Genomic DNA, 26001 nt, shown 5'->3' on the forward strand with positions numbered 1-26001 from the left:
GGATTATTTAAAAAAATAATAATGAATGAGGGATTTATGAGTGGGTGATATGACTTCTGCCTCTACTTCTTGAGATCAATCCCAAACAAATTCAATCTAATAAGCATTTATTAAGTGTCTATTAGTTGAAAGGAATTGTGCTAGATTCTGGGAATAAGATAAAACAGCTAAACAAAAGAGTCCTTGGTATCATAAGAATGGAATGAGGGGAGCTAGTGGCACTTGTTAATAGTGTGCTAGACTTGGAATCAGGGAGAACTAAGCTCAAATGTAGGCTTAGACACTTAACTTTGTGATTCTGGGCAAATTCCTTAATGTGTCTGCCTCAGTTTCCTCACCTGTAGAATGGGAATAACAATATGTTCCAGGGTTGTTATGAGGATTAAATGAGGTATTCCTAAAATGTTTTGCAAACCTTAAAGTGCTACATGGATGCTCTTATTGTTATGATTATTATTATTGAGATGACTTAGAACCATAAAGGTTTTAAACTTTTCCAAAGTAGTTTTTAGGGAAAAAAATAGGAGTCTCTTAGAGGCAGCTAGGAAGCTCAGTGGATAGAAAGTCAGACCTGGAAACAGGACATTTTGGGTTCAAATCTGGCCTCACACTCATCCTGTGTGTGTGTGTGTGTGTGTGTGTGTGTGTGTGTGTGTGTGTGTGTGTGTGTGTCTGGGCAAGTCACCTGTCTAGCCCTTACCTCTCTTCTGCTTTGGAACTGATACTTGGTATCAATTCTAAGGCAGAGAGTAAAGGTTTAAAAATAATAAAATAAAATAGAAGTCTCTATAAATATGAAATAAACATTATAAAAACTGATTTATGTGGTATATATTTAGACAATATTCATTATCTATGATAGTTTAGACACAAGTCTTAGAGACATTGGAGGCAGGTAGGTGGTGCAGTGGGAAGAATTTTGAACCTAGATTCAGAAAGATCTGAGTTCAAATTCAGATTCAAATTTACTAGCTTTGTGCCTCTAACAAGTCACTTAACCTCTGTCTGTCTTAGTTTTCTCATCTGTAAAATGTGGTTAATTATAGTCTCTACCTCCCAAGATTGTTATAAAGATAAAACGAGATATTTCTAAAGCACTTTGCAAACCTTAAAGCGCTATATAAATAATGGATTTTTTCACTATGATTAGACAGAGGATTAGAATCAGACTAAGCAAAACGGTATAGCAGAGAGAATACTGGCCTGAAAGTCTGGACAATTTCAACACAACTTTCTGACCCTGCACAAATCACTTGACTTCTCTCTTTAGCTTTTTTTCTAAATTAAAGTTGTTGGCCTAAATGATCTCTAATGAGCTATCCAACTCTATAAGTCTATGATTTTACCTTATAAGAGTCTTTCTGCCCTGAGTATGTCAAAATTAAATTAGTTTAAAATATTCCTTTTAGTTAAAAAAGAGTTAAATGCAGATTTCTTCAGGAATTGCAAATGTGAAAATTGAGTCCCCAGTAAATCAGCAGTTTCAAGTCTTCATAGCTCCTAGTAATAAACCACTAAGTATGATCTACTCGGATAATATTGTAGAAAATATCTTTCACTCTAAATGTTTTGAAATAAAGGGGGAAAAAATACCTGTGTTATCTGGCATAGATGCTTGATCTGTATTTCTTTCCTTCTTAAAGACAATATTTCCAAGCTGCAGGACAGATGAAACCACCTTCAACATGGCTGTGGTGGGAGAGAGAGGAGACAAGACATAAGTCTCAAAAGAGACTCAACTTACGAGTGAGGATTTTAAGAATCATTAGAGGGCATGTAGGTAGCACAGTGTCTAGAGTACCGAGCCTGGAGCCAAGAGGATCCAAGTTCAAGTTTGATCTCAGATACTTTTTAGCTGTGAGATCCTGGGCAAATCACTTAACCTCAATTGCCTAGCCCTTGTTGCTCTTCTGTCTTAGAACGGATACTAAGACAGAAGGTGAGGGTTTTTAAAAAATCATTAGAAACCTGGAATTTACCCAACTTTTTTTAAATGGGAAGCTTACATTAGGGCCTGGGATCCATCACTGATTCTTAGTGACTAAGCTCAACCCATCCTCCTTAGAGAAGAGCTGCTCTACAGAAAACACCAGGACATGACAGAGGAAAGTAAGAGAAAATCTTTGGGTTATTCAATGGATATTTCTGAGTGACAATCATCTTGGGTTATATTTAACCCAGAAAAAATTGTCTTAAAGAATTACAGTTTTGAGAAAAATAATTCTTATTTAAATGACTGCTACGGCATAGTCTGTTCTTATGGTGAGATACCATTTTCTTTCACTTATTTAAAGTAGTAACATTAACATGGCCTTACTCTCAGAGGCATGCCAGGGGGAAAAAAGAATATTTAAAAAAGAAACCTTTATCTCTGCAAAAGATTTTTTTCTTTTTTTTTTTCCAAAGATGAGTGCAGAAAAACACAATTTTCTTTTATTTAAGCTCTAATCTCTAGTATCACAAGAGCAGAAATCTCCTTTTTTTGTCTCAAAAGAACACTTTGATGCCTGTACCCAAGAATATGTATCTAAGATAATACTTTGGGGCCCTGGACTTAAGGTTCTTAGAGCCTCACCAAGCTGTTCTTCTTCACTGAAACCCATAATTCCCATGGCCTCCAAGGTCTCCTGGAACATCTCATCATCCTGGGCAGCAGGAATGGGTACAAAGCCATTGGAGAGAAATGTATAGTTGTTGAAGCCTTCAAGTAATAAATCATCTGGAAGGAGATAATGAAGGTAAAGGCATTAGAATAATGACATTTTTCTTTCAATAGTTAGCATTCATGATTCTATGACAGTGATAAGTCCAAAAGGATTTAGAGACCAGCCTGCTTCCACCTTCTGGTTTCCAAAAGAATGGAGGGGGTTGTCAAAAAAAACAACCCAATGCTCTTCATGCTTAATTTGGTAGATATCATTACTGAAGACACAGAGCCTGGAGAGCCTCCAAGCCTGGAAAATGATAAATCTTTTATGTCAAACTTAGTTTTTTTAGTTCAAATGACTTGGAAACTAATTTGATAAACCAAAGGCTGAATTAAAGTAAGCCTTTGGAATAGCTCATATGAACAAAGAAATGCTGAATTGAGTATTTTGCCAATTCCTCATTAACCAGGAAAAAGGAGGCAAGAAGAAAATGGAAAAATAAAATCTAATGACCCCAATTCTCTTTTTCTATTTTACTTTTCACCAGTTATTAACAAGTTTAGAATTGCCTAGGAGTTTTGACTCCTCTCTTGTGTCTGCTCCATCTTCAGTGGGGGGTATTCAATGAGAAGGCCAAAAGGTGAATAATAAAAGAAAGAGAAAAGTAAATGGACTGGATAATTCACAAATTGGATTATTAGTTCTCAAATTACTGAGTGTTAACTTTATTTGGTCTTGTGATACATGAGAGGAGAATTCAGCAATCATGAGTTGGAGGTAGTAGTTTCTTTCTTTTTAATGGCCATTTGTGTATTCACTAGTATCCTGAGGGTCAGGCAGAAATTTACCAAGTCTGAGGAATAAAGATGTCAAAACCATATCGCTCCTTTCCTTTTTAGGGTTCAGGCCATTATTCCTTTCCTTTCCTTTCCTTTCCTTTTCTTTTTTAACTCTTACCTTCCATCTTGGAATCAATACAAGTCAGAATAGTGGTAAAGGTTAGGTAATGGGGGTTTTAAGTGACTTGCCCAGAATCACCCAGCCAGGAAGTGTCTGAGGCTAGATTTGAACCCAGAATCTCCTGTCTGTAGGCCTGGCTCTCAATCCACTGAGCCACCCAAGCTGCCCCATACCAGGCCATTATTTCTAAAAGCTAGACATCTCATGAAAAAGTAAGAGTAGAAGCCATTCAATTTCTTTTTTTAAATCCTTTTTCTTTTGTCTTAGAATTAATACTAATGATCAGTTTGAAGGCAGAAAGGCAGTAAAGGCTAAGCCATTGGGGTTAAGAGACTTGCCCAGGGTCATACAGCTAGGAAGTGTCTAAGTCCAGATTTGAACCCAAGACCTCTGGTCTCTAGGCTTGGCTCTCTATTTATGGAACCACCTAGCTGCCCTAGGCCACTCAATTTCTTGTCTATTTCTTTTCCAGACACTTACTTTTCATTTGTTCCTTAGCCCCAGCAATCATATAATAAAAGATGTGAAATGTTCTCTCATCTCTTGCTTGGCGAATGGCACGTGACTTTTCCAACAGGTCTGATTGGGAAGAATCAAGGATTCTGACTGTCCAAAGGGCGTCCTTCCTTGCAGTAGTCAAATCATCCCCATAGCTCCCATCCAACAAAGGATGCTTTGGGGGAAGCATCCAAAAACCTAAAAGTGACTAGAAGTTCTCACACTTTGAAAACAACTTCTTTTATTCTAGAAATGAGCTAGATGGCAATGTTGAACCTTTTATCCCAGCCCATTCCAATTCTTTCCACACAGAGACTCATTAAAGAATTGATTCGCCATTTCCTTCTTTTCCAGGAAGGCATGTAGTAGACACTTCAGTGTTATTTCTCCTATTAAAATTTGGCTGTTTTGAGAGGAGGGGAAGTCTTGTTTTTCTACTTGTGTCTGCAGTAACTGATTTATTAATTGACTGATTGATTAAAAGGAGCAATAGTAGATCACTCTAGTTCTGAATCATCAGCCTCTTCTGCACCTAATCAGACTAAATAATACCTTAGGGTGTCTGTGACAGGCTAAAAGGAATAAATAATGGAGGGGAATAAAAGGTGAAGGAAGCAATGGAAGGGTTTAGAAAATAGAAAGGGCAGAGGCAGAAGAGAAAGACAGAGAAAGGGGTCTATCTATAAGGGAGGGAATCTCACATGCTGCTACCAATTGTTTGATGGCATCCATAATGATAGTCTCATAAAGATGGATAGCTGAGATCAGATGGGTAAGTACTTAGGAAGAAAATGATAGAGCAGAGGTTATTAATCTACCATCCATGAACTTAGTTTTTGTTGTTGTTGTGTATTTTATTTCAAACATTTGGTTTTCTTTGCCATCCTATGTACTTTATGCATCTGAAATCACTATTCTAAGCATGTTTTAAATCAGTGATTCCCAAAGTGGGCCCTACTGCCCCCTGATGGGTACTGTAGCAATCCAGGGAGGCAGTGATGGCCACAGGTGCATTTATCTTTCCTATTAATTGCTATTAAAATTTAAAAAAAATTAATTTCCAGGGGGCTAAGTAATATTTTTTCTGGAGAGGGGGCGGTAGGCCAAAAAAGTCTGGGAACCACTGTTTTAAATGAACAATAAATTAAGTTTAAAGGATAAAATTAAATTATTAATTACATGAATAAAGTTTAAATTAATGATAAATTAATAAACTATGTCTAGATTCATTAATTCTAAGAATAACATTTTAAGTGAATAATAAATTCTAAGCTTCTGACTGCCAAAGAGGTCCCTAACACACACAAAAAAGCTAAAAAATTCCTGATCCTTGTGCTACATGGTTTGATGGGGATGTGACTGGGGTTTTGATGTTAAAAGATCACTCTATTGCAAATATGAATAATATAGAAATAGGTTTTGAACAATGATACATATATAACCCAGTGGAATTGCTTGTCAGCTCTGGGAACATGAATCATGTAACGATGGAAAAATATTCTAAATAAATTTTAAAAAAAAGAATTCCTGTGCTAGAAAACTTCTAGTCATTAGTGTTAAGGCAATTCTCACTTTTCCCTTTGAATGAAAAACTAATTGACTGATAATTTGGGGTCTACTACCAAAAGAAATCAAACAATTAGGTTGCACAGTGCATAGAGTTATGGACCTCGAGTCAAGAAGTTTCATCTTCTTGAGTTCAAATTTGGTATCAGACCCTAAATAACTGTGTTACCCTGGGCAAGTCACTTAACCCTGTTTGCCTCAGTTCCCTCATAAGTAAAATGAGCTGGAGAAGGAAATGGCAAACTACTGCAGTATCTTTTGCCAAAAAAAACCCAACCAAGGTCATGAAGAATTGAAGAGTCAGCCACAAACAAAGAAGGTAGGATAGGTTGTGGGACGGGGCTCTGAGCTTAAGAATGAAGAGTAAAAACCTGGGCCATTAGGTCAATGGGAATGTTCAAGCAGGGCTGGCCCATCTCAGACATGAGCATATCTTTAGAGGATGAGGGATGGGACAACACTGGCCAGCTCCCTCTGGGAATCTAATTCACGATTTGGACTTATGGAAAATTGCCCAGCCTGATTCATGTCAGTCATCCCTCTGGCTACTAACAACTTCAATTCCTCTTAACAAATATTTTGGCATCTAATCATGGCCTATACACTCTGCTTTGTATATCATTCTTCAGGCTATTTTTTTGAAGGGGGTGGGGTGGATAAGGAGGTGGGAAGTTTTATTAAGAGAAAATAACAGCCAAAGTTTATGTGTTCAGCTGTCTGAAAGCCAACTGGCCATCTGTAGCATTGGCTGAACCACAGAGAGACTAGAGATCTACTCCAAGATGAACTGTGAATCCAAGGTGGGTGGGCCATAGGACTTGTGAGTAAAAATCTTAACTAACAAAATGCACCTTTTTTTTTTTTGTAAAATAATTAGTCAAATAAATAGAAATGAACAAGGCATAGATCCTAAAAAGCAAAATGATTTTGGGAAGGAAAGAGGCATTGGGCTTTAAGGCTTTTATTTATATTCCCTTTATCTAGTAACTCTGCTGTTGCTGAAGGAATGAAATTAAGGGACAATTAGAGATATCAGGAATGAGATTTTAGGGGAATTGGGGAAGGAAAAAGGGAGAGAACTAACCTTCTCTGTGCTAAGGGCTTTACAAATATTGTCTCATTTGTTTAGGGATTGTTATAACTAGCAATTCTGACTCCTGGGGCAAGCAGTCAGATGGATGCCTTCAAAACAACTTTTTAGTAAAAATAATAGCTAGCATTTACAGTGCTTTAAGGTTTTGCAAAATGCTTTGCATATGTTATTTGATCCTCACAATAACCCTGGGGAGCTATTAGTTAATAGTAAGTACTATTATTATCCCCTTTTTACAGATGAGGAAAGTTAGTCTGGGAGAGGGTAAGTGACTTGCCTAGGGTCACATTAATCAATAAGGGTGTGGCTTTTGGAGGAAGGGGGAGAAAGTACATAATATGTTAGCTTCCTATTTTAACTAATGAATCTTTCTAACCAGGTACTAAGAGTAGAGCCTGGAATACACATTCTGGCAAAGTCTTGCATTCTGACGCTTAAAATTTATTATCCACTTAAAGTGTTATTCTTAGAATTAAAGAATTTAGTCATTATTTGATTAATTTATCATTAATTTAAACTCTATTCATTTGATTAATAATTTAGTTTTATCCTTTAAACTTAATTTGTTGTTCATTTAAAACACACCTAGAATGGTATTTTTAAATGTATAAAATACCTAGGATGACAAAGAAAACCAAATGTTTGAAATACGATTAACAACAAAGGAGCAACGGGGAAGAAGGAGTGGTGGGGAAAAGAGAGACAACTACTACTCAAGGAAAAAAGGCAGATTCTGTTGGCCCACACTGTGAAAGACAGGAAAATTCAGGGAATAATTTGAGAGAGAAGCATGATTAGGAATCATACCCCAAATTTTCTTTTCCTCAGTGGTAGGGATTTTGTTTGAATTATCTGGGTACTAGTCTCATTTTTTACTTACATAGTCATATAGTTCCTGAGTCCTTAGATTTATGTCCATGAAAATACTATCTGCCATGCACTGTTCTCTCCCATAATGAATGTTAAATTATTTTTTTCTTGAAGACAGATAATCAAGAGATAAAGAATCATGGATTAAGTATATTAGAAAGCAATTTAGGCATCATCTCAATTGTTATTCAGTCGTGTCCAACTCTTTGTGATTTCTTTTGGGGAGTTTTTGGCAAAGCTACTGGTGTGATTTGTCATTCCCTCTCCAGTTCATTTTCCAGATGGAGAAACTGAGGCAAACAGAGTTAGGTGACTTGCCCAGGATCACACAGCTAGTAACTTTCTAAGGCCAGATTTGAACTCAGGAACTTGAGTCTTCCTGAATCTAGGCATGACACTCTCTGCACTATGCCACCATTTCATCATAGGCTCATAGATTAGAAGCCGACTAGCTTGACTTCCCTCATTTTACAGATGAGGAAATGGAAGCCCAGACTGAGTGTATAAAGTCATGTAGGTAGTGAGCAACAGAACCAGGATTTAAGCTCAGATCTTCTCGGACCTTCCAGACCTCTCTTGTGCTTTATCATGCTTAGATCCAGTTTTATAGATGAGAAAACTGAGGCTCCAAAATGTGAAGAAATGAAAGGATTTTGCTAAAAACTTACACAATGCCCATATTCTGCCAGGCAAGTATTCTGTGGGCAGAAATGGAATGCCAAGTTGGGATTTCAGTCAGTGAAATCATTGACTGTTGCCTGAAATGCTCCTTGATTCAATAATATGACCCAGTTCCCCAATATTCTCCCTAATATTCCTCATTCAGCCAAACCTCTGACTATAGTTTCTTTAGAGAAAAGAAAGGGGCAAATGCAAGTATAGAGGCTTTTCTTATTTGCTCATGCCATCCACAATAATTTTTGATATTCTTAGATGTCCAAAATGACTGTTGACACCACTTCTCTCAGCTCTCTGTAGTAGAATTCCATATTTTCTAATCTACTATAAAGGATACATGTTTCAATGTTGGCTCCCACGATGTAGCCGGTGACATCAAAGTTGATGCGGATGAATTTGCCCTATCAACGAGAAATGTTTTTGTGTGGCTACTAATTAATATGTTTCAGTGCTATACTTTAAGAAGGGAAGAATGAAATTAGAAAACACATTCTCAACAGTTTATTCAATAGAACTGGATTTCTCTCCCACCCCAGGATTGAGAACATCTCTGTTGCATTCCTTAGGCGAAACAGAATGACATAAATGTGTGTAATTTGAATCCATTACCTAGTCACGTGGTTCTATGTTGTCAGATAATAAACTTAAAAAAATACCTAAAGTATTGTACATTAATTTAACTCTTACATATGGATAATACTGAGTTAGTCAACAATTAACCAGATCTATTCAGCTACTGGGCCACCTGGCATCAATCATTTTTAAAAAGCTATAATCAAATTCAGATTTCATGCTTTCAACTTGAGGATCCTTAACACTGTACCACAAAACTACATTTCACGTAATTCTCTCCAGTGGTATGTCCATGTGAGAATCTGAGGGAGACATCTTTCTGATTGCCAGACTTAGAACATTTTATATCACCTCAGAGCGACTGCCTTCATTAACACCTTCTAAGATTGAGTCTATAAAAAAGTGATTAAATAAAAGGACCCAATCCTGGAGAAGAGAGAAATGAGACTCAAAAAAATGAAAATAACTTGGAGACAAGAAGTTTGTATAGACCCTTGCTTGAGTCATTTAAAGGTATTCCACCTGGTTGATTGGTCATTGAGAAGGAAGGAACATCTTTAACTGAGTATAACAGTAATCAGTACCAACATTTTCCCTAAGGACCAAACAGAGATATAAGAGAATTAGAATGGGGTATGGGGAGGGCATGGAGTCACAAGAGCATGAATGGAGAACACACATTCTTCCTTAACAGAAGTCATGTATAACTGCTATTCAATTTGCATATGCACAAGGGGATGCACAGCTTACTCTAAGACCATTTTCAAGTTAGATGTCTTATTTGCCTAGCTAGTTATCCTCTTCTCTGCATCTCTGCCCCATCTACTATCACAATCAAAATTCTTCCACACCAGATGTACCCAGCTGAGGATGGGAGTGGGGGAAAAGTGAGATAGGGCAGACTTACTTCCCAGGCACTTTTAAACCACTATAGGTTGGAGGCCAGTGGGTTAAAGGTACCAAGGCAAAATACTAGAGTTACATTGCTAATCTTGATCTAATATTCTGGCTTGCTCTGTATTCTTGTGCAAACTGAGAGACACCAGCCTTACCCTTGCCCTCCCCCAGGAATCCTGGGTATTTTTACTACTTACAAATCTTGAGGAGTTGTCATTCTTGACGGTTTTGGCATTGCCAAAAGCTTCCAGAATAGGGTTCGCTTGTAGAAGTTGTTTTTCCAGCTCACCCTAAAATTCATTCACATTTAATTATCAAAGAAGTCAGCACAAGCCCTAATGCTTCTGCCCCTCATATCGATAGACTCCATTCACCCTCACCCTGTGTATTATGCTTGTTACTATTCTTCAGGTTATACCTTAGGGGATATTTTGTATGTCTTTAATCATCCAGATGTTATAGGGAAAGAAGAATATAGCTGCTGCTGGCTGTATAAAGAAGTTTACCCTTTAACACTGTTGTTCTTTTCAAAGATCAAAGCATCCTTATCTCTGGAATATCGCTGCTGTTCTAAGCTAAACCACAAAGTAATGTTCTCTTGGTTAAAAAAAATTTTTTTTTGCAATACAAACAAAACAAAACAGGTAGAGATTTCTTCTTCAGGTTTGCTTTCTTTCCTTTTTTTTTAATTTTTGAGGAAAATGAAGATATCATTAGAAAAACCTGCCAGGAGTTGCTTTAATCTAATGGCAGCAGAAAGCTCCAAAGCATACTTGTCAGCTCCATTAATCAGGTTAAAATGCAGCTGAGGATGGAAACAACCACTTTCTCTCTCTGTTGGTCCATGAGCTCCCATGCACAAAAATGGAGTCATGTTGTTAATGATGACAGGGAATAGCTAATTAGACAAGTCATGCCAGAAAAGCAAATATGCACTTTGTGGTCCCTCAGCCTGATTCCAGCATCAGAGATGAAGATCAAGTTTGCTTGCCAAAGAGACGTGCTTATGCATTCTTCCAGTTGGCTGGAAAGCATTCATGTCTCAGAGCCTTGTTTTATTCTGCTTCCTTATTAGTATATGCTTAGTCTCCCCTCCCTTGTTGAAACAATCTTTTGACTTCAGGGCATCTTGGCTCAGGTCCCTGGGATTTCGATCAGAAACTCTCTGAACTGAGAAGGATTTTCAGAGGAAGGTAAATGACAAACTTTCCGCCTCACTCGGGTACACATAAGGTACCCTGGGTATTTGCTCTAGGGAAATGAGATAGGAAGCAACTGTTTATTTATGTGTATATTTATAAATATGCTACCCCACCCCCAAGATTCCCAGGATGTCCTTAAAAATGATTTTTAAAAAATAGAAAATATTTCCACAGAAATTGTGAACAACTGCTGGAATCCCCTTTTATCAGACACATGGAAAGTTACAGTTTTAGGGATTGTGGTTTCTCTATCTATCTGCTCTTCCGATTGATAGCCTATATAATCAAGCAACCCTCTTACAGGGAAGCCTAGTGCTAGCCTTCCCAGGCAAGCTTTTTTAAAAAAGCAACTTCCCATGTCATAGGATCATAGATTTATATCTGGAAAGGACCTTAGCAGTTATCTAATTCAACCCTCTCATTTTATGTCTGGGATGAGTTAAGTGTAGTCATACCTAAAGCCAAGAAGATGGAAAAGATGACCTCTAATGGTCTCATAGTCCTAAAATTCTGGCTGCTAGCCCTTTGGTTCTTAATTATAATTCTGGCAAGACCTGATTTTGTTGGATAGCTAGTGGCTCCAGCGATCAATCTTATTATTACGCCGCCAGAGCTTGTGTTTTGCAAATCAGAACTGCTGTTCTTGAAGCTTTATGTCTGGAGGCTGAGCAGAAGTGGTCAGTGGAATGGCATGTCGAGACAGACAGACAGACATCACAAACAGCACTGCAAACACATGCATGGGGATGCTACTTAAGAAGCACTGTCACACTAGGGGAAAGGGTAGGCATGCCAAGGCTATACTGCATGCCAATCAAGCCACCAGAATGTAGGATATATTTCACAACAGTCCTAAAAAGCTCAACCTGACAAGACAGAAATCTTTAGATTGTTTCAATCAGAGGTTTTGGTGGTCAAATTTCAGGCTGATTGGCTCTTTCAGGATCGTAGGAAAATTCATTTGGATAGGGGAAATCCATCACAGGCAAGTAAGGATGGTAATTCCAAAGAAAGGCCTGCAGATGTCAGACTGCAAACTCAAAGGCATCTGACACAGGCAGGGTCAATGTGTGGAGATACTTTAGTGCTATTTTTGTTTCAGATTGTGAGACACAAGAACCTAACACGTTCTACCATCAACTACGGGCACTCTGTTGGTGCAACAACAGCATGCAAATCTATACTCTGTGCCTTCCCAAGCACACTAAAGAGAACACACTCTAATTTATTTACTCACGTAAGCAAAAGATGGACCTTGCTGTAGTTGAATAATATGGCATAAAACAAATGTCAATGTTATTTCAGTCACACAAACATTGGGTCTTGATGGATATTTATTTATGTAGCTTTATCCCCCCACTGCACAAAATACAAAAAAAAAAAAAAATAGCCCAACAACACCAGTATGGTTTTCCTAGGGAAAATAGAGAGACAAACTCTTCTCTTACTCATTCCTATGATTTCCTTATCTACCTCTTTCTGTTTCTCTCTTTTTCTAAACTACTGAGAACAACAGGCATATCTTTCGATTTAGATACAAAGGGCTAAAATGTTCTCCAGGCCTAGGACTGATTGGGCTTGTCCAATTCTGTCCCCTCCCCCCATTTTACAGAAAAGAAATCTAAAACTTAAAGAAAACAAATTGACTAGGGTCATATAGGCAGGGAAACACGGTGTTTGAAAGTATCTGGGGAGAGTTCTTCAGCTGAAATGGGTTTCAGAAGCCTACCAGTTATCTTTTTTTAAATGTCTTTAAGAAAGGAAAATTATTCATTTACTATCTAGTAGAGTCTTCATGTAGCCTTTCAAAGTTAGAATTTGAAACCAAAAAGATGGGATTTGAACCCGAGTCTTAATGTCTTCAAATCTACTAAGGCAAGTAAGTTGGCAAGAGTGAGAGGGAATAGTTGAATCTTCTTGGTGAACCACAGTGATGAATTATAGTAAAGGACACTCTCTGCCTTTCCCCATAGTCAGAGTCCAACTCGAATGTTATATAGTTTAAGACTGAGATACAGGGAAAAGTGTTTTCCTGTTTTGGTTTTGGGACCACATGGGAACCCAGAACAGTCACAAGTCTCAGTAAGAAACTTTAGCTATCTCTAGATATATCTGGATTTCTATTCTTTGTCAGGTTTCTGGCTCTATGACAAAAAGGCAAGCTAAACTTCTGGATGGTTCTGCAGTCAACTCATAATAATTCATAGTAAATAATGGATAAGGGAAAGCAGGGACCCATGAACTCCGAAGGCAATCCCCAAAACTCATCTTGGCCTCTTCCATTCACCAAAACTTTTGACAGAGGGGTGGGTGCAGTTCGATTGATAAAATGGACTAATTCCAGATTAGTTTTTTCCACATCTTCTCTGTTGCCAGGGCTAAAATGAAGGGCCAAAGTCCAGAAGCTAGCTTTAAGGAAGGAAAAGTAATGGAATCTAGAAGGATTCAGAAAGGGCCTTAGATAATCTGCTAACTGGATGGATCAGCCGTCCTGGAATTATCAAGAGATTACTTGAGTTATTCCCCCACACAGGCCTATTTGAGTTTCTCCTTTCTCAGAGAAGAAAAGAGAGGGATATACATGGAAATGAGCATAACTCAATATGATTGAGAATTGTGCTCCCCGCAAATTGTCACTTGTGAGGGGACAAGTTATTTCAGTTTTCTCTTAGCTGACTGGCTGCCAGGGAGCAAAAGTGCCTTCAGGCTCTGGGTCCTTGCAGAGCTAAGCTGAGGCACGGCTCAGTTATAAATAGACATTATACATGTGGCAACTATGAAGGCTCTTCTCTCAGCAAAATATATTCCTGTCTTAGGCCTAAGGGCTCTTCAAACAAAGCTTTTCCCCCTTCCCCTTTTTTTCCACCCCAAAGCCCTGACATAATTACATGTTCTTAATAGATTAAAAATAATTATCTCTGAAAAGGCATCCAGGTAGACAGAAATTGAGTCTCTCAATTCATTTTCTTTTCCTACCCCTGATCAATCTGCTGCTTAAACCAACAAAGAGAGGTAAGGGCCACTTACAGTGATGCTCGTGTCCTTTTTGCCCTTGTGGGAGGAAGCCACCACAGCTAGATACTGGATGACCTTCTTAGTGTTTTCTGTTTTCCCAGCTCCAGATTCGCCTCTGAAAGATATGAAGACAATGTACCATGATACTCTCTGCCCACTGAAAAGCAGGTATGGAGAAATCAGAAAAAAAACAAAACAAAACAAAACAAAAAAAACAGGATTGGCTTATTGGATGAAACTTATGGTAGGAATCTGGAGTAGAATCAAGTTCATCCAAGAGCATTTCTAAAGCATCTCCTATGTACCAGGCACTGCCCAGGATCCTCTAGGCATCTACATTCTACTGGAAGAAACAACACATACATATTTAGGTATAAAAATATATATATATAAATTATGGGGAGGTAGATGGCCCAGTGGATTGAATGCCAGGCCTGGAGACAGAAGGTCCTGGGTTCAATTCTGGCCTCAGATGCTTCCTAGCTGTGTGACCCTGGGCAAGTCAATTAACCCCAATTTCCTAGCCCCATGTTGACGAACCTATGGCACTCATGCTGGTGTATGACAGAAGGAGCTGTTCCCCTCCCCCTCTACATGGTGCCTGAGGACATTTTTCACATGACCCACCCCTCTGCCCAGCAGCCCAATGGGAGCGCTTCCTCCCTCCCCTGTCTGGGGTAAGGTGGGGGGCTCATATGGGCGTGAGAGTTGCAGTTTGGATACTTGATCTCTAAAAGATTCGCCATCACTGGTCTAGCCTTTACTGCTCTTCTGCCTTGGAACTGATATTTAGTATCAATTCTAAGACAGAAGGAAAGGTTTTAAAATATAAATATACAAAGCAAATATATGGCAATGGTTGGGGAGAGAAGAGAAGCAGCAATTAACATAATGGGATAATTAAAATCCAAATCAGACTATTTTAAAAAACCCAAACTTCTGTCTTAGTATCAGTTCTAAGAGTGGTAAAGGCTAGGAAATGGAGGTTAAGTAACTTGACCAGGATCACACAGCTAAGTGTCTGAGGCCAGATTCAAAGAATTAACAGACTATTAAACATTAGTAGCCTTGGGTCAGCTAGGGGTCATGGTGGATAGAGCATTGGGATTGGGAAATGGGGTCAAGTATACCCCGAATTCAGATCTAGCTTCAGACACTAGCTGTGTGAACCTAGGCAAGTCATTTAACCATACTTACCTCAGTTTCCTCATCTATAAAATGATCTGGAGAAGGAAATGGAAAACTACTCCAATGTCTTTGCCAAGAAAATCCCAAATGGCATTAATGCATTGCTGGTGGAGTTGTGAATTGATCCAACCATTCTGGATGGCCATTTGGAACTATGCCCAAAGAGCAACAAAAGACTGTCTACCCTTTGATCCAGTCACACCACTGCTGGGTTTATACCCCAAAGAGATCATAGGGAAAATACTTGTACAAAAATATTTATAGCACTCTTTGTGGTGGCAAAAAATTGAGAAATAAGAGAATGTCCTTCAATTGGGGAATGGCTGAACAAATTGTGGTATCTGTTGGTGATGGAATATTATTGTGCTCAAAGGAATAAAGAACTGGAGGAATTCCATGTGAACTGGAATGACTTCCAGGAATTGATGCAGAGTGAAAGGAGCAGATCCAGGAGAACACTGTACACAGGGATTGATGCACTGTGGCACAATCGAATGTAATGGACTTCTCTACTAGCAGCAATGCAATGACCCAGGATAGTTCTGAGGGACTTATGAGAAAGAATGCTCTCCACATCCAGAGAAAGAACTGTGGGAGTAGAAACACAGAAGAAAAACAACTGCTTGAACACATGGATTGATGGGGATATGATGGGGGATATAGACTCTAAATGAACACCCTAGTGCAATTATCAATAATGTGGAAATAGGTCTTGATCAATGACACATGTAAAACCCAGTGGAATTGCTCGTTGGCTACGATGGGGGGGGGGGAAGAATGTGAATCATGTAACCATGGAAAAATATTCGAAATTAATTAAATAAAAATTTTCAATTAAAAAAAAAGAACACCCCAAATAGAGTCACAATGAATCACACATGATTGAAATGAGCAAACAACAACAAATTACCCATCTTAATATTATTAATCATGAGTTTCTAATTTACATAGAAGGAGCCCTGAAAAGGATGGGACATGTCCTATAAAGAGAAGGCATATGCTTTATGTTTTCTCATATAAAGCAGAATGGTCCTATAGAAAGAGAGGTAGATTTGAAATGAAAAGATCCCAGGTTCAAATCCCAAGTCTGCTATTCTCCAGCTGGGTGATCCTGAGAAGCAAGTAACTTATAACCTTGCTTTGATTTTCCTTATCTGTAAAATGAGGAGATTGAACCAGGTGATGTCTAAGGTCTCTGAGACTATAGGCTCTGGACCTATGATCCACAATGCTGGGTCTATAAGTCCTGAGGCTCAGGGAAAGCTAACCTTGGTAACCAGGTAGCTTAGACATGGAATGACCTCATCATTAGAAAGAAGGTGACAATGCTGTGGCCACACAGCCCTTAGTTAAATGAAGGGGAAGGGAAAAGGGAAAGGAGATGCAGTTTAAACTCATCTTTCCCTTGTTGGCCTTTGCTACTTTTCCAACTCTCTTCCTTTTTCTGTTCTTGAAGAGATAATTAAAACAAGTTTTGAAAGGAGTCTGCCCTCAGGGTCAGGTTCAAGGCTTCTCCTGAGCTGAAACCATGCCACCAGAACAATTACAGTTGCTGATTTTTTTTCCTAATTAGGAAATGAAGAAATTCCTTTATGGAGGCCCCATTAATAACTACTTGCATTAAACCTCAAAAGAAAAGTATGTGCATTATCTTTCTGGATAAAATCCTGATGACCTCCCATATTGGAGGATAGTTCAAGGAAAAATTCAATTTGTTTTAAGTTTTCAAGTTAGAAAAAGCGAACATCAGATTCTTGGTAACAATTAAAAAACATTATCTTGTAATGTTTTAACACTTGAGATTGTTTTTAAAAGTTCTTTCATGTATGTAATTTTCCCCCTTTTAATAAGCTGATGAGGTGGGTGAAGGTTAATAGTCTCATTTTATGTAAAAGGAAGAAAAAACTGTATCAAAAGAAAGGAAATCATTTTCCCTACAGACACCCTTAATTGCAGAGCTGGAAGGGATCTTATAGATCATCTAGATCAGTGATTCCCAAAGTAGGTGCCACCGCCCCCTGGTGGGTGCTGCAGCGATCCAGGGAAGCAATGATGGCCACAGGTGTATTTGGGGGCGGTGAATAACTGGTAAGGGGCTGTGATAGTATGTGACAGGGGGCACTAAGTAATATTTTTTCTGGAAAGGGGATGGTAGGCAAAAAAGTTTGGGAACCACTGATCTAGATGAACCTTCTCGTATTCTTTTGTTGTGGTTATTCAGTTGTTTTCAGTCATTTTCCATTTTTCAAGACCCCATTTGAGGTTTTCTTGACAAAGACATTAGAGTTGGTTGCCATTTCCTTTTCCATATCATATGATAGATGAGGAAACTGAAACCAATAGGATTAAGAGATTTATCCAGGGTCACACAGCTAGTAAGTGTCTTAAGGCCATATTTGAACTCAGGAAGATGGTTCTTCCTGACCCCAAGGTTGACAATCTATCCACTGCACCACCTATCTGCCTATTATTTTCTTACCTTAAAAAAAATTCTAGGATTTAATAAAGTCTAAGTAAAATGAGCATTTCCATATATAAGGTAGAACAGAAAAGAGGTTTGTACATGGAACTGTGAATCTCTTTTAAGAAGTGCTTGCTATTCCTTTTAAGTATAAAATAAATTTAATAGTGTGCTTTCAAACTTGTCCTATTTGTCTATGTTTTCTTCTGGCTTTCCTTTTCCTCTCTTCTGTACACTTTTAAATATTCTCATGACCCTCCTTTCTTTTCTTTTGTGGGAGGAGAACCCTATTGCCAGCCCCTTGCATCCTTCCAACATTCCCCCTCACCATTAGAAAGTACAGAAATAGAACCCTTGTAACAAATTGGCACAATCAACATAACAAAATCCCACACTGGACACATCCAAAAATGTCCATTTCATTCTGTATATCACCTCTCTGTCATGAAGTAGAGAGCATGCTTCATCATTGATATGGCTTCCATAAGCTCCTTATTTTACCAAAGAGGGAATTGAAACACTGAGTGGTCCGATGACCTCTCCCAGACCTACAGCCCAACTTTCCTGACTCCATGTTGGCTGACACAATGAGTGAGTTAAGACCAGAAATGGGACCAGAGTCCAGCTCTACTGACTGTCAGATGGAAGATTTCACCTGCTCCAAGTCCATTATATCCATGTCATGTCCCCTGCCGCCTGGGAGATTTCAACAGCAGGGTTGGCAAAGGCAGTCTGGACTAGTAGAAGGCATTCTGGTTTGAGTCAGGTTCCAATCCTGCCTCTTGACATGTAAGGGCTTTGTGACCCTGGGCAAGTAATTTAACTTTTATGCCCTTTGGACCTCTAAGACAATATAATAGAGAAAAGCACAGATCTACAATGGCAGAAGTTCTGTCCTTGAAGCTCCCTAACCTATGAGATGGCAGGTCTAGAAAATAAATAGGGTTGTCAAACTTGCTCTATTCCTGCTGTAATGGAGAGGCAAGGGAGAGGAGGAAAATGTATCTGAGTCAGGGTGGGAAATAGCCAATGGGAGCAGCAAGGAACTAACTAGTCAGCTTAAAAACTTCTCCAAAGAGGGCAGCCAGGTGGCTCAGTGGATAGAGAACCAGGCCTGTAAATAGGAAGTCCTGGGTTTGAGTTTGGCCTCAAAGACTGCCCAGCTATGTGACCTTGGGCAAGTCATTTGGCCCCAGTTGCCTAGCCCTTACTGCTCTTCTGCCTTGGAACCAATACATAGTAAAAATTCTAAGATGGAAAGTAAGGGTTTTTTAAAAAGCTTCTCTCCAGACTGTGTTTTTTGACATTTAATTGGATGATGAAATTTCTCTTTTCCGATAACCATTCTCCATCCCCTAAACACTCTTCCTCCTCCCCACCCCTGAAAACCCCCTCTAGAATTCAGTCTGTCACACCTTAGTATGGCATCCAGAGGAGTTTTGACTGACTGAGAGTGATGAGAGTTTTGGGGGTTTTGTTTTTTTTTGAGGAGGGAAGGATTCTGTCCTGTTTAGAACACTGAGACATGTCAAATGCACAAGTTATACATACACACACATATATATATATATGTGTGTGTATACATTGAGCTCAAAGTTATATATATATGTATACATATGTATATTTATTTATTTGAAGCATATATATATGCCTCAAAACCAAAATACAGTATTAATTCTAAACCATCCTGGCTTAGAATCAATACTGTATTTTGTCTCCTAGGTCACATTTGAAACAAGGTCCTTCTGACTCCTGATGCTCTATCCACTGTGCTACCTAGCTGCCTACTAGTAAATATTTAACACTCTGCTCTCTCTGGGGAAATAAATGACCATACACATAACACATGTTTAAGTTTAGTCTACACTACTAGCACTTTCCCCATTACTTTTCTCAAGCCTAGACAAAACAGTAAATCAAGGTATGAATTGTAGCATTTACTGATTTTTGAGATGTGTTTATACAGAAAATTTAATAATTCATGATAAGCTGGCTCCAGCCCAACACTGTATGACACTTTAAAGTTTGGAAAGCATTTAACAAATAGTATCTCATTTTATCCTCACAACATCTCTGGGAAGCAGATGCAATTATTTCCCCATTTTACAGATGAAGAAACTGGTAGGCAGACAGAGTTGAGGTGACTTGCTCAAGGTAATATACCTAGGGCACCTGGGTGGCTCAGTGTATTGAGAGCCAGGACAGAGATAGGAGGTCCTAGGTTCAAAGCTGACCTCATATACTTCCTAGCCTTGTGACCCTGGGCAAGTCACTTAACCAGAATTGCCTAGCCCTTATTGCTCTTCTGCCTCAGAACCAATACACGGTATTGATTCTATGATGGAAGGTAAGGGTGTAAAAAAAAATTATTGAGGACCCCAAACAATTTGATTTCAACTCAGGTCTTCCTGACTCTTGGTCCTCTGTCCACTGTGCCATCCAGCTCAACAGATATCTAGCTAGATAGATATTCACTACCTTTCCTTTCTAGGATTAGACTTTAAATTTCCTACCCTGAATGTATTTTTTCTCCTATCTTTTCAATTGTGGGGGTTCTATGCCCTGATTTGGAGTGAAATCTCAAAGATGGGAAATCTAGTTTTTCTATGTTTATTGTCAATTTGATGTTTTATTGATTTAAAAAAAGCGTCCCGGGCAAACTTCTGATCAGAGCAGACCAATAGATTTTCAAATCGATTTACCAGTCAGATCACTGTGAATTTGAAAAAATTAAAATCCTTCTTCCCCAATCTCTGGCTTCCAAGTTGTCTCTCTGGTACAAGAGTTAGTAATTCGAGTCTTCTAAACTGCTTCTCCTTTCTCTCTGGGCAAGGGTAACCATGCCCATCTTCCTTTCTTAAGTCCCTGGAAGTATTGCCATATATGGCTTCCTTTCCTTTTTAATTACCCTGCCATCCTGTAGGGCCTCTGGAACTCAACTCTTGGAATAGGATGCTTAACCCTGTGTTTCCCAATGGCATTAAAAAGTTTCCATGTGGTATTCTGGGGATGTGTTTACTTTTGCTGAGAAAGTAAAACGTGTTCTGAACCATGGCCTGTTTCCAAAAGTCTCTGGGGCCTAGGCTGTTTCTAGCTCCTCTTCTCCACCCCTTGCCCTTTTAAAATGTCCTTTCTTCACAGAATCCCAGAATTTCAGGGTTGGAAGGGCCCCGGGCAGTCCAACCAATACCCCAGAAAGAATCCCTATAAAAACACACCAGGGGCAGCTGGGTAGCTCAGTGGATTGAGAGCCAGGCCTAGAGACGGGAGGTCCTAGGTTCAAATCCGGCCTCAGACACTTCCCAGCTGTGTGACTCTGGGCAAGTCACTTGACCCCCATTGCCTACCCTTACCACTCTTCCACCTAGGAGCCAATACACAGAAGTTAAGGGTTTAATAAAAAAAAAAAAAAAAAAAAAAAAAAAAAACCACACCAGAGAAGTGATCATTTAGCCTCTTCTTTTTTTAACCCTTGACTTCATGACTCAATATCAATTTTAAGACAGAAGAGCAGCAAGGGCTAGGCAATTGGGATTAAGTGACTTGCTCAAGGACACACAGCTAGGAAGTATCTTAGGCCCCGAACCCAGGTCCTTCCAATTCCAGGCTTGGTGATCTATCCCTTACACTATCTAGCTGCCCGCTTCTAGTCTCTTTTTGAAGAACCCTAACCAAGGGAAATCCACTCCCTAAAAGAGGCAATTTCACTTTGGGAGGGCTTTAACTCTTAGGAAGTATTTCTTAAGTCAAACCTAAATTTGCTTCTTGGTAACTCCTACCCATTCCTCCTAGTTCTTCCTTTTGGGGACAAAATCAATAAATCAAATATATTTAATAGAATATATCAAATCCCTCTTCTACAAGGTGGTATTTAAAATATTTCAAGGCAGCTAACCATGTCTTTCCTGAGATTTCTCCAAACTAAAAGACCTAAATTCCCTCAACTGATCCTCATATGGCATGAGATGGAGGACCTTCATCATTCTGATTTCCCTTCTCTGAACTCGTTTTAGATTATCAATGTTTCCTTAAAAAGTGTTGCTGAGGAGTCATTCTGGAGGGCAATTTAGAATTATGCCCAAAGGACTTTAAAAGAATGCATTCCCTTTGATCCAACCATACCGCTGCTGGGTTTGTACCCCAAAGAGGTAATAAGGAAAAATGTTTGTACAAAAATATTTATAGCCATGCTCTTTGTGATTGCAAAAAACTGGAAAACGAGGATATGCCCTTCAATTGGGGAATGGCTGAACAAATGGTGGTATCTGTTGGTAATGGAATACTATTGTGCTCAAAGGAATAATAAACTGGAGGAATTCCATGTGAACTGGATAGATCTCCAGGAATTGATGCAGAGTGAAAGGGGCAGAACAAGAGAGCATTATCCATAGAAAGTAAAACATTGTGGAACAATGCAATGTAATGGACTTTACAACTAGTAGCAATACAATAATCCAGGACACTCCTGAAGGATTTATGAGAAAGAATGCTACCCACATTGAGAGGAAGAACTATGGGAATAGAAGCACAAAAGAAAAACTTATGACTTTTCACTTGTTTATATGGATATATGATTTGGGTTTCAGTTCTATAGTAAAAGTAAATAATATGGAAATAGGTATCAAGTGATAACATTTGTACAACCCAGGGGATTTTGCATATTTTGACTCTTAGAGGGAGGAGGTAAGAGGAGAGAGAAAGAAAATGAATCATGGAAACATGGGGGAAAAATTTTTTTTAAATAAAAATAAAATAAAATAAATAAATTTAAAAACAATTTTAAAGTGTTGCTGGTGGGCAGCTAGGTGGCTCAGTGGGTAGCCAGGCCTGGAAACAGAGGACATGGGTTCAATTCTGGCCTCAGATACTTCCTAGCTATGTGACCCTGGGCAAGCCACTTACCCCCAGTTGCCTAGCCCATACCTCTCTTCTTCCTTGGAACTGTTACTTAGTATTGATTGATTTTAAGACAGAGGGTAATAGTTTTAAAAAAAAAACGTGCTACATGGAATGGATCATGATATTCCAGATGGTGTCTGACCAAAGGAAGAGTACAATGGGGCTGTTATCTCAGCCAATGCCTGTCTTCAAATAGATTGAGATTGCATTAGCTTTGTTGGCAGTGGTATCAAATTACCCTAAACTAGGCATAATAAGGGAGTTAGTTCTGCTGAAAATACTCACTTAAAGCACTCCCAAACAAAACCAAATAATTTTTGGATTATTCCTACTATTAGTCCAAATGATGACAGTTTGGCACACCCACTTCAGCACTCAGTTTCCCTGTTTTTCAAACCTAGAAATCTGTGAACTTGAGTAGTTGGTTGTTTTTTTTTAATAACTATTTCATTGTAATTGGATTTCTTTCTAATTCTATATATTTTACTTTTATGCTTTTAAAAACATTATTCTAGGACATGGGTTCAAATATGACCTCAGATACTTTCTAGCTGTCACCCTGGAATATCATTTAACCTCAGCTGCCTAGACTTTACTTAAGGCAGAAAAGTAGTAAGAGCTAGGCAGTTGGGGTAAAGTGACTTTTAACTCTTACCTTCTGACTTAGAATTGATTTACTAATTCTAAGAGAGAAGGTAAGGGTTTTTAAAAAAAACAACTATTATTCTGAAGAGAGGTGCATAGATTTCACCCAGGCCACCCAAGAAAGTATACGCTACACACAAAAAAATTAAAATTCCCTGCCTAGAAGTTTAATTTATCTAGCCAAACTTCACATTTTGTAGATAAGAAAATCTTACCCCCAGAGTTTAAATGACTTGCCCAGGGCAGTAAATGTCACAGTTAAAATTTGAACTCATGACCTTCAACTCCAAATCTAGCATACATTCCACTATACTACACTATCTCCCATTTATTATAGTCTTAGAGCAAGGACCGGAGTATCAGTCTCCCCACAGAATTTCCACCAGTTCTTACTCCAAATGCTAGTGTCAGGACAATCTGAGTAATAATGTAAAGGAAAACCTTACTGTTTCAGTATCCTTGGCTATTTTTCAGTTTCTTTTCTTTTTTAAATTTCCCTTTTCACAACAGTCTAGCTTTCTTCTTAGTACTGGCCCAGTTTTTAAGCTGAGACTCTCTGGTACTGTTCCATGGGTCTGGCTAATTTATTATAACTCATCTTAAGAGAATGATAATAAAGTCATACTATGTAAACAACATATTAACCTCACTGACTTATCACTAAGATGGAAGGGTCTGTAACTCCACCAAAGTGTACAGCAATGAACATTTCAAACCTCATGTTTGTTCCCTGATTTGCTTAGAGCACTTGTATTTTGATCAAAGTGAAAATCTTGTGCCAACCACGTATCTTTTTTTGTTAGTTGCTTTGTACTCAGCTTGTAAACATGATTGCGATTCATTAAGTGGAATGTTTCCTCCGTACCATATGATCACGTATACAGGTCAGCATTGAATGACAACTTTAAGATAAAAAATGAGTAAAAAACCCAATAACTTCCTAATTTTTATGAAATAAAGGCTCTCTACTACATGACCCTAAGCAGGTTACTCAAACTTTTGAGTCCTCAGCATCTCCGTCTCTCAAATGAGAATAAAATAATCCCTAAAAATGTATTAAGCACCTGGTATGTGCCAAACACGATGCCAAGTGCTGAGGATACAAAAAGAGGCCAAAGACAGTCCCTGCCCTTAAGGAGCTTACAGTCTGTTGGGAGAAACAACATGCAAACAAATATATGCAAAGAAAATTATATACAGGGTAAATAGGAAATGATTGAAAGAAAGAAAGCAGAAGGCAGTTAGGTGGCTCAATGAATTGAGAGCCAGTCCTAAAGATGGGAGTTCCTGGGTTCAAATCTGGTGTCAGACATTTCCTAGCTATGTGATCCTGGACAAGTCACTTAACCACAATTACCTAACCCTTACCGCTCTTCTGCCTTGGAACAGATATTTAATATTGATTCTAAGTCAGAAGGTAAGGGTTGTTTTGTTTTTTTTTTAAAGAAGAAATGCAGTGGAATTTAAAAAGATAAAGGAAGGCTCTCTATAAAAGGTTATTATTTTATAACACTTATTTAGAATTTGAAAAATGTTAGTTACAAAGTGAAGGCACTAGGTAAGTGACTATAGTAAGTAAGACTCTTTTTTTGCTTTTAAATCTTGACTTTGAGCCAGCAGTTCTTAAGCTGAAGTAAGTATACTTCCCAAAACTCCATGTTCCCCCTAGGCATACACAGGTGTCACAGAAAACTTAGACAGGAAAAAATAATTACATCTTTATCTTTATTAATCTCTAACTGAAATTTAGCATTTCCTTCAATAATTTAAAAATGAGATGAGATGTGATCCAGAGGCTTCTTCAGAGCACTAAAGACAACCATTATATACACACCACTGCTCTAAACCCACTAGACTCGTCATTAACACCTTGTCCCTAGAAGTTTCCTTCCCCCCCCTCCTTCTCAAATTCCCCCATAGCAACTAAAACAGAGCTGTGTATAGAGTGAGCATTTAATCATTTGGGAGCAGGATGAGTGATCATTTAGGCTCAAGTAGTCTGGCATACAGGCAGTTAGATGATGTAACGCTGGGTCAGGAGTCAAGAAGACATCTTTCTGAGTTCAAATCTAGCCTAGCCTCAGACACTTAATAGGTGGATGACTCTGGACAAGGTATTTAATGTCATTTGCCTCAGTTTCCTCTTCTGTAAAATGAGTCAGAGAAGGAAATGGCAAACTAATCCAGTATCTTTGCCAAGAAAAGCCCAAATGGGACCATAAAGAGTCAAACATACCTGAAAAAGAATTGATCAACAAAATGCATCACCAACTTCCAGTCCACATTTCTAACTCTAACCCTGCTACATTTGCTCAAGGATCATAAATCTAGAATTGGAAAAGACCTCATAGTCCTCTAGTCCAATTCCCTCATTTTACAGATGAAGAAACTGAGGCCCATAAAGAATAAGAAATTTGTCTAAGATTGGTTACATCCTCACCCAAATTATGTTTTAAAGGAAACACACAAAAAAATAAAAAATAAATAAACACCCAACACACACTTAGAAGTAAATATCAGTCTTCCTTCCTTAATTTCAGCAGCCATAAAAGTTAGCAAACTGTCTAAGAACTCCTGATCACAGGGTCTGTTTGGCTTACTGAGTTGGGTCATTACCTCTGAACCAAAGCCAGAATGTTTTTGCCAGTTCATATAATCTGATAACCCGAAAAATCCTGTTTTGGTTTCAGAGTCACCACAAACCAGGTCATTCTCCTCATTAGTTCCCTAGGCTTAAATAATCCTAGTCTTGCACAGAAGGGAGTAGCAGAGTGCATATGAGAAATGCCAACCAGGATTAGAACATAT

General features: G+C 38.6%; 1 protein-coding gene across 1 annotated transcript in view; it reads right to left on the reverse strand.

Annotated features, from left to right (window-relative positions):
• The window catches only part of MYH11 (myosin heavy chain 11), a 128509-nt gene that overhangs the window by 49743 nt on the left and 52765 nt on the right, over nucleotides 1-26001 (reverse strand). Inside the window, exons 4-10 of the mRNA XM_044678415.1 lie at nucleotides 14013-14115; nucleotides 12223-12243; nucleotides 9981-10073; nucleotides 8651-8714; nucleotides 4089-4187; nucleotides 2576-2719; nucleotides 1594-1689 (exon numbers count right to left, since the gene is read on the reverse strand). Of these exons, the coding sequence (XP_044534350.1) occupies nucleotides 1594-1689; nucleotides 2576-2719; nucleotides 4089-4187; nucleotides 8651-8714; nucleotides 9981-10073; nucleotides 12223-12243; nucleotides 14013-14115 (620 nt within the window). The remainder of the gene's footprint in view (nucleotides 1-1593; nucleotides 1690-2575; nucleotides 2720-4088; nucleotides 4188-8650; nucleotides 8715-9980; nucleotides 10074-12222; nucleotides 12244-14012; nucleotides 14116-26001) is intronic.

The sequence above is a fragment of the Gracilinanus agilis genome, chromosome 1 (genome assembly GCF_016433145.1).
Source record: "Gracilinanus agilis isolate LMUSP501 chromosome 1, AgileGrace, whole genome shotgun sequence".
Lineage (NCBI taxonomy): Eukaryota > Metazoa > Chordata > Mammalia > Didelphimorphia > Didelphidae > Gracilinanus > Gracilinanus agilis.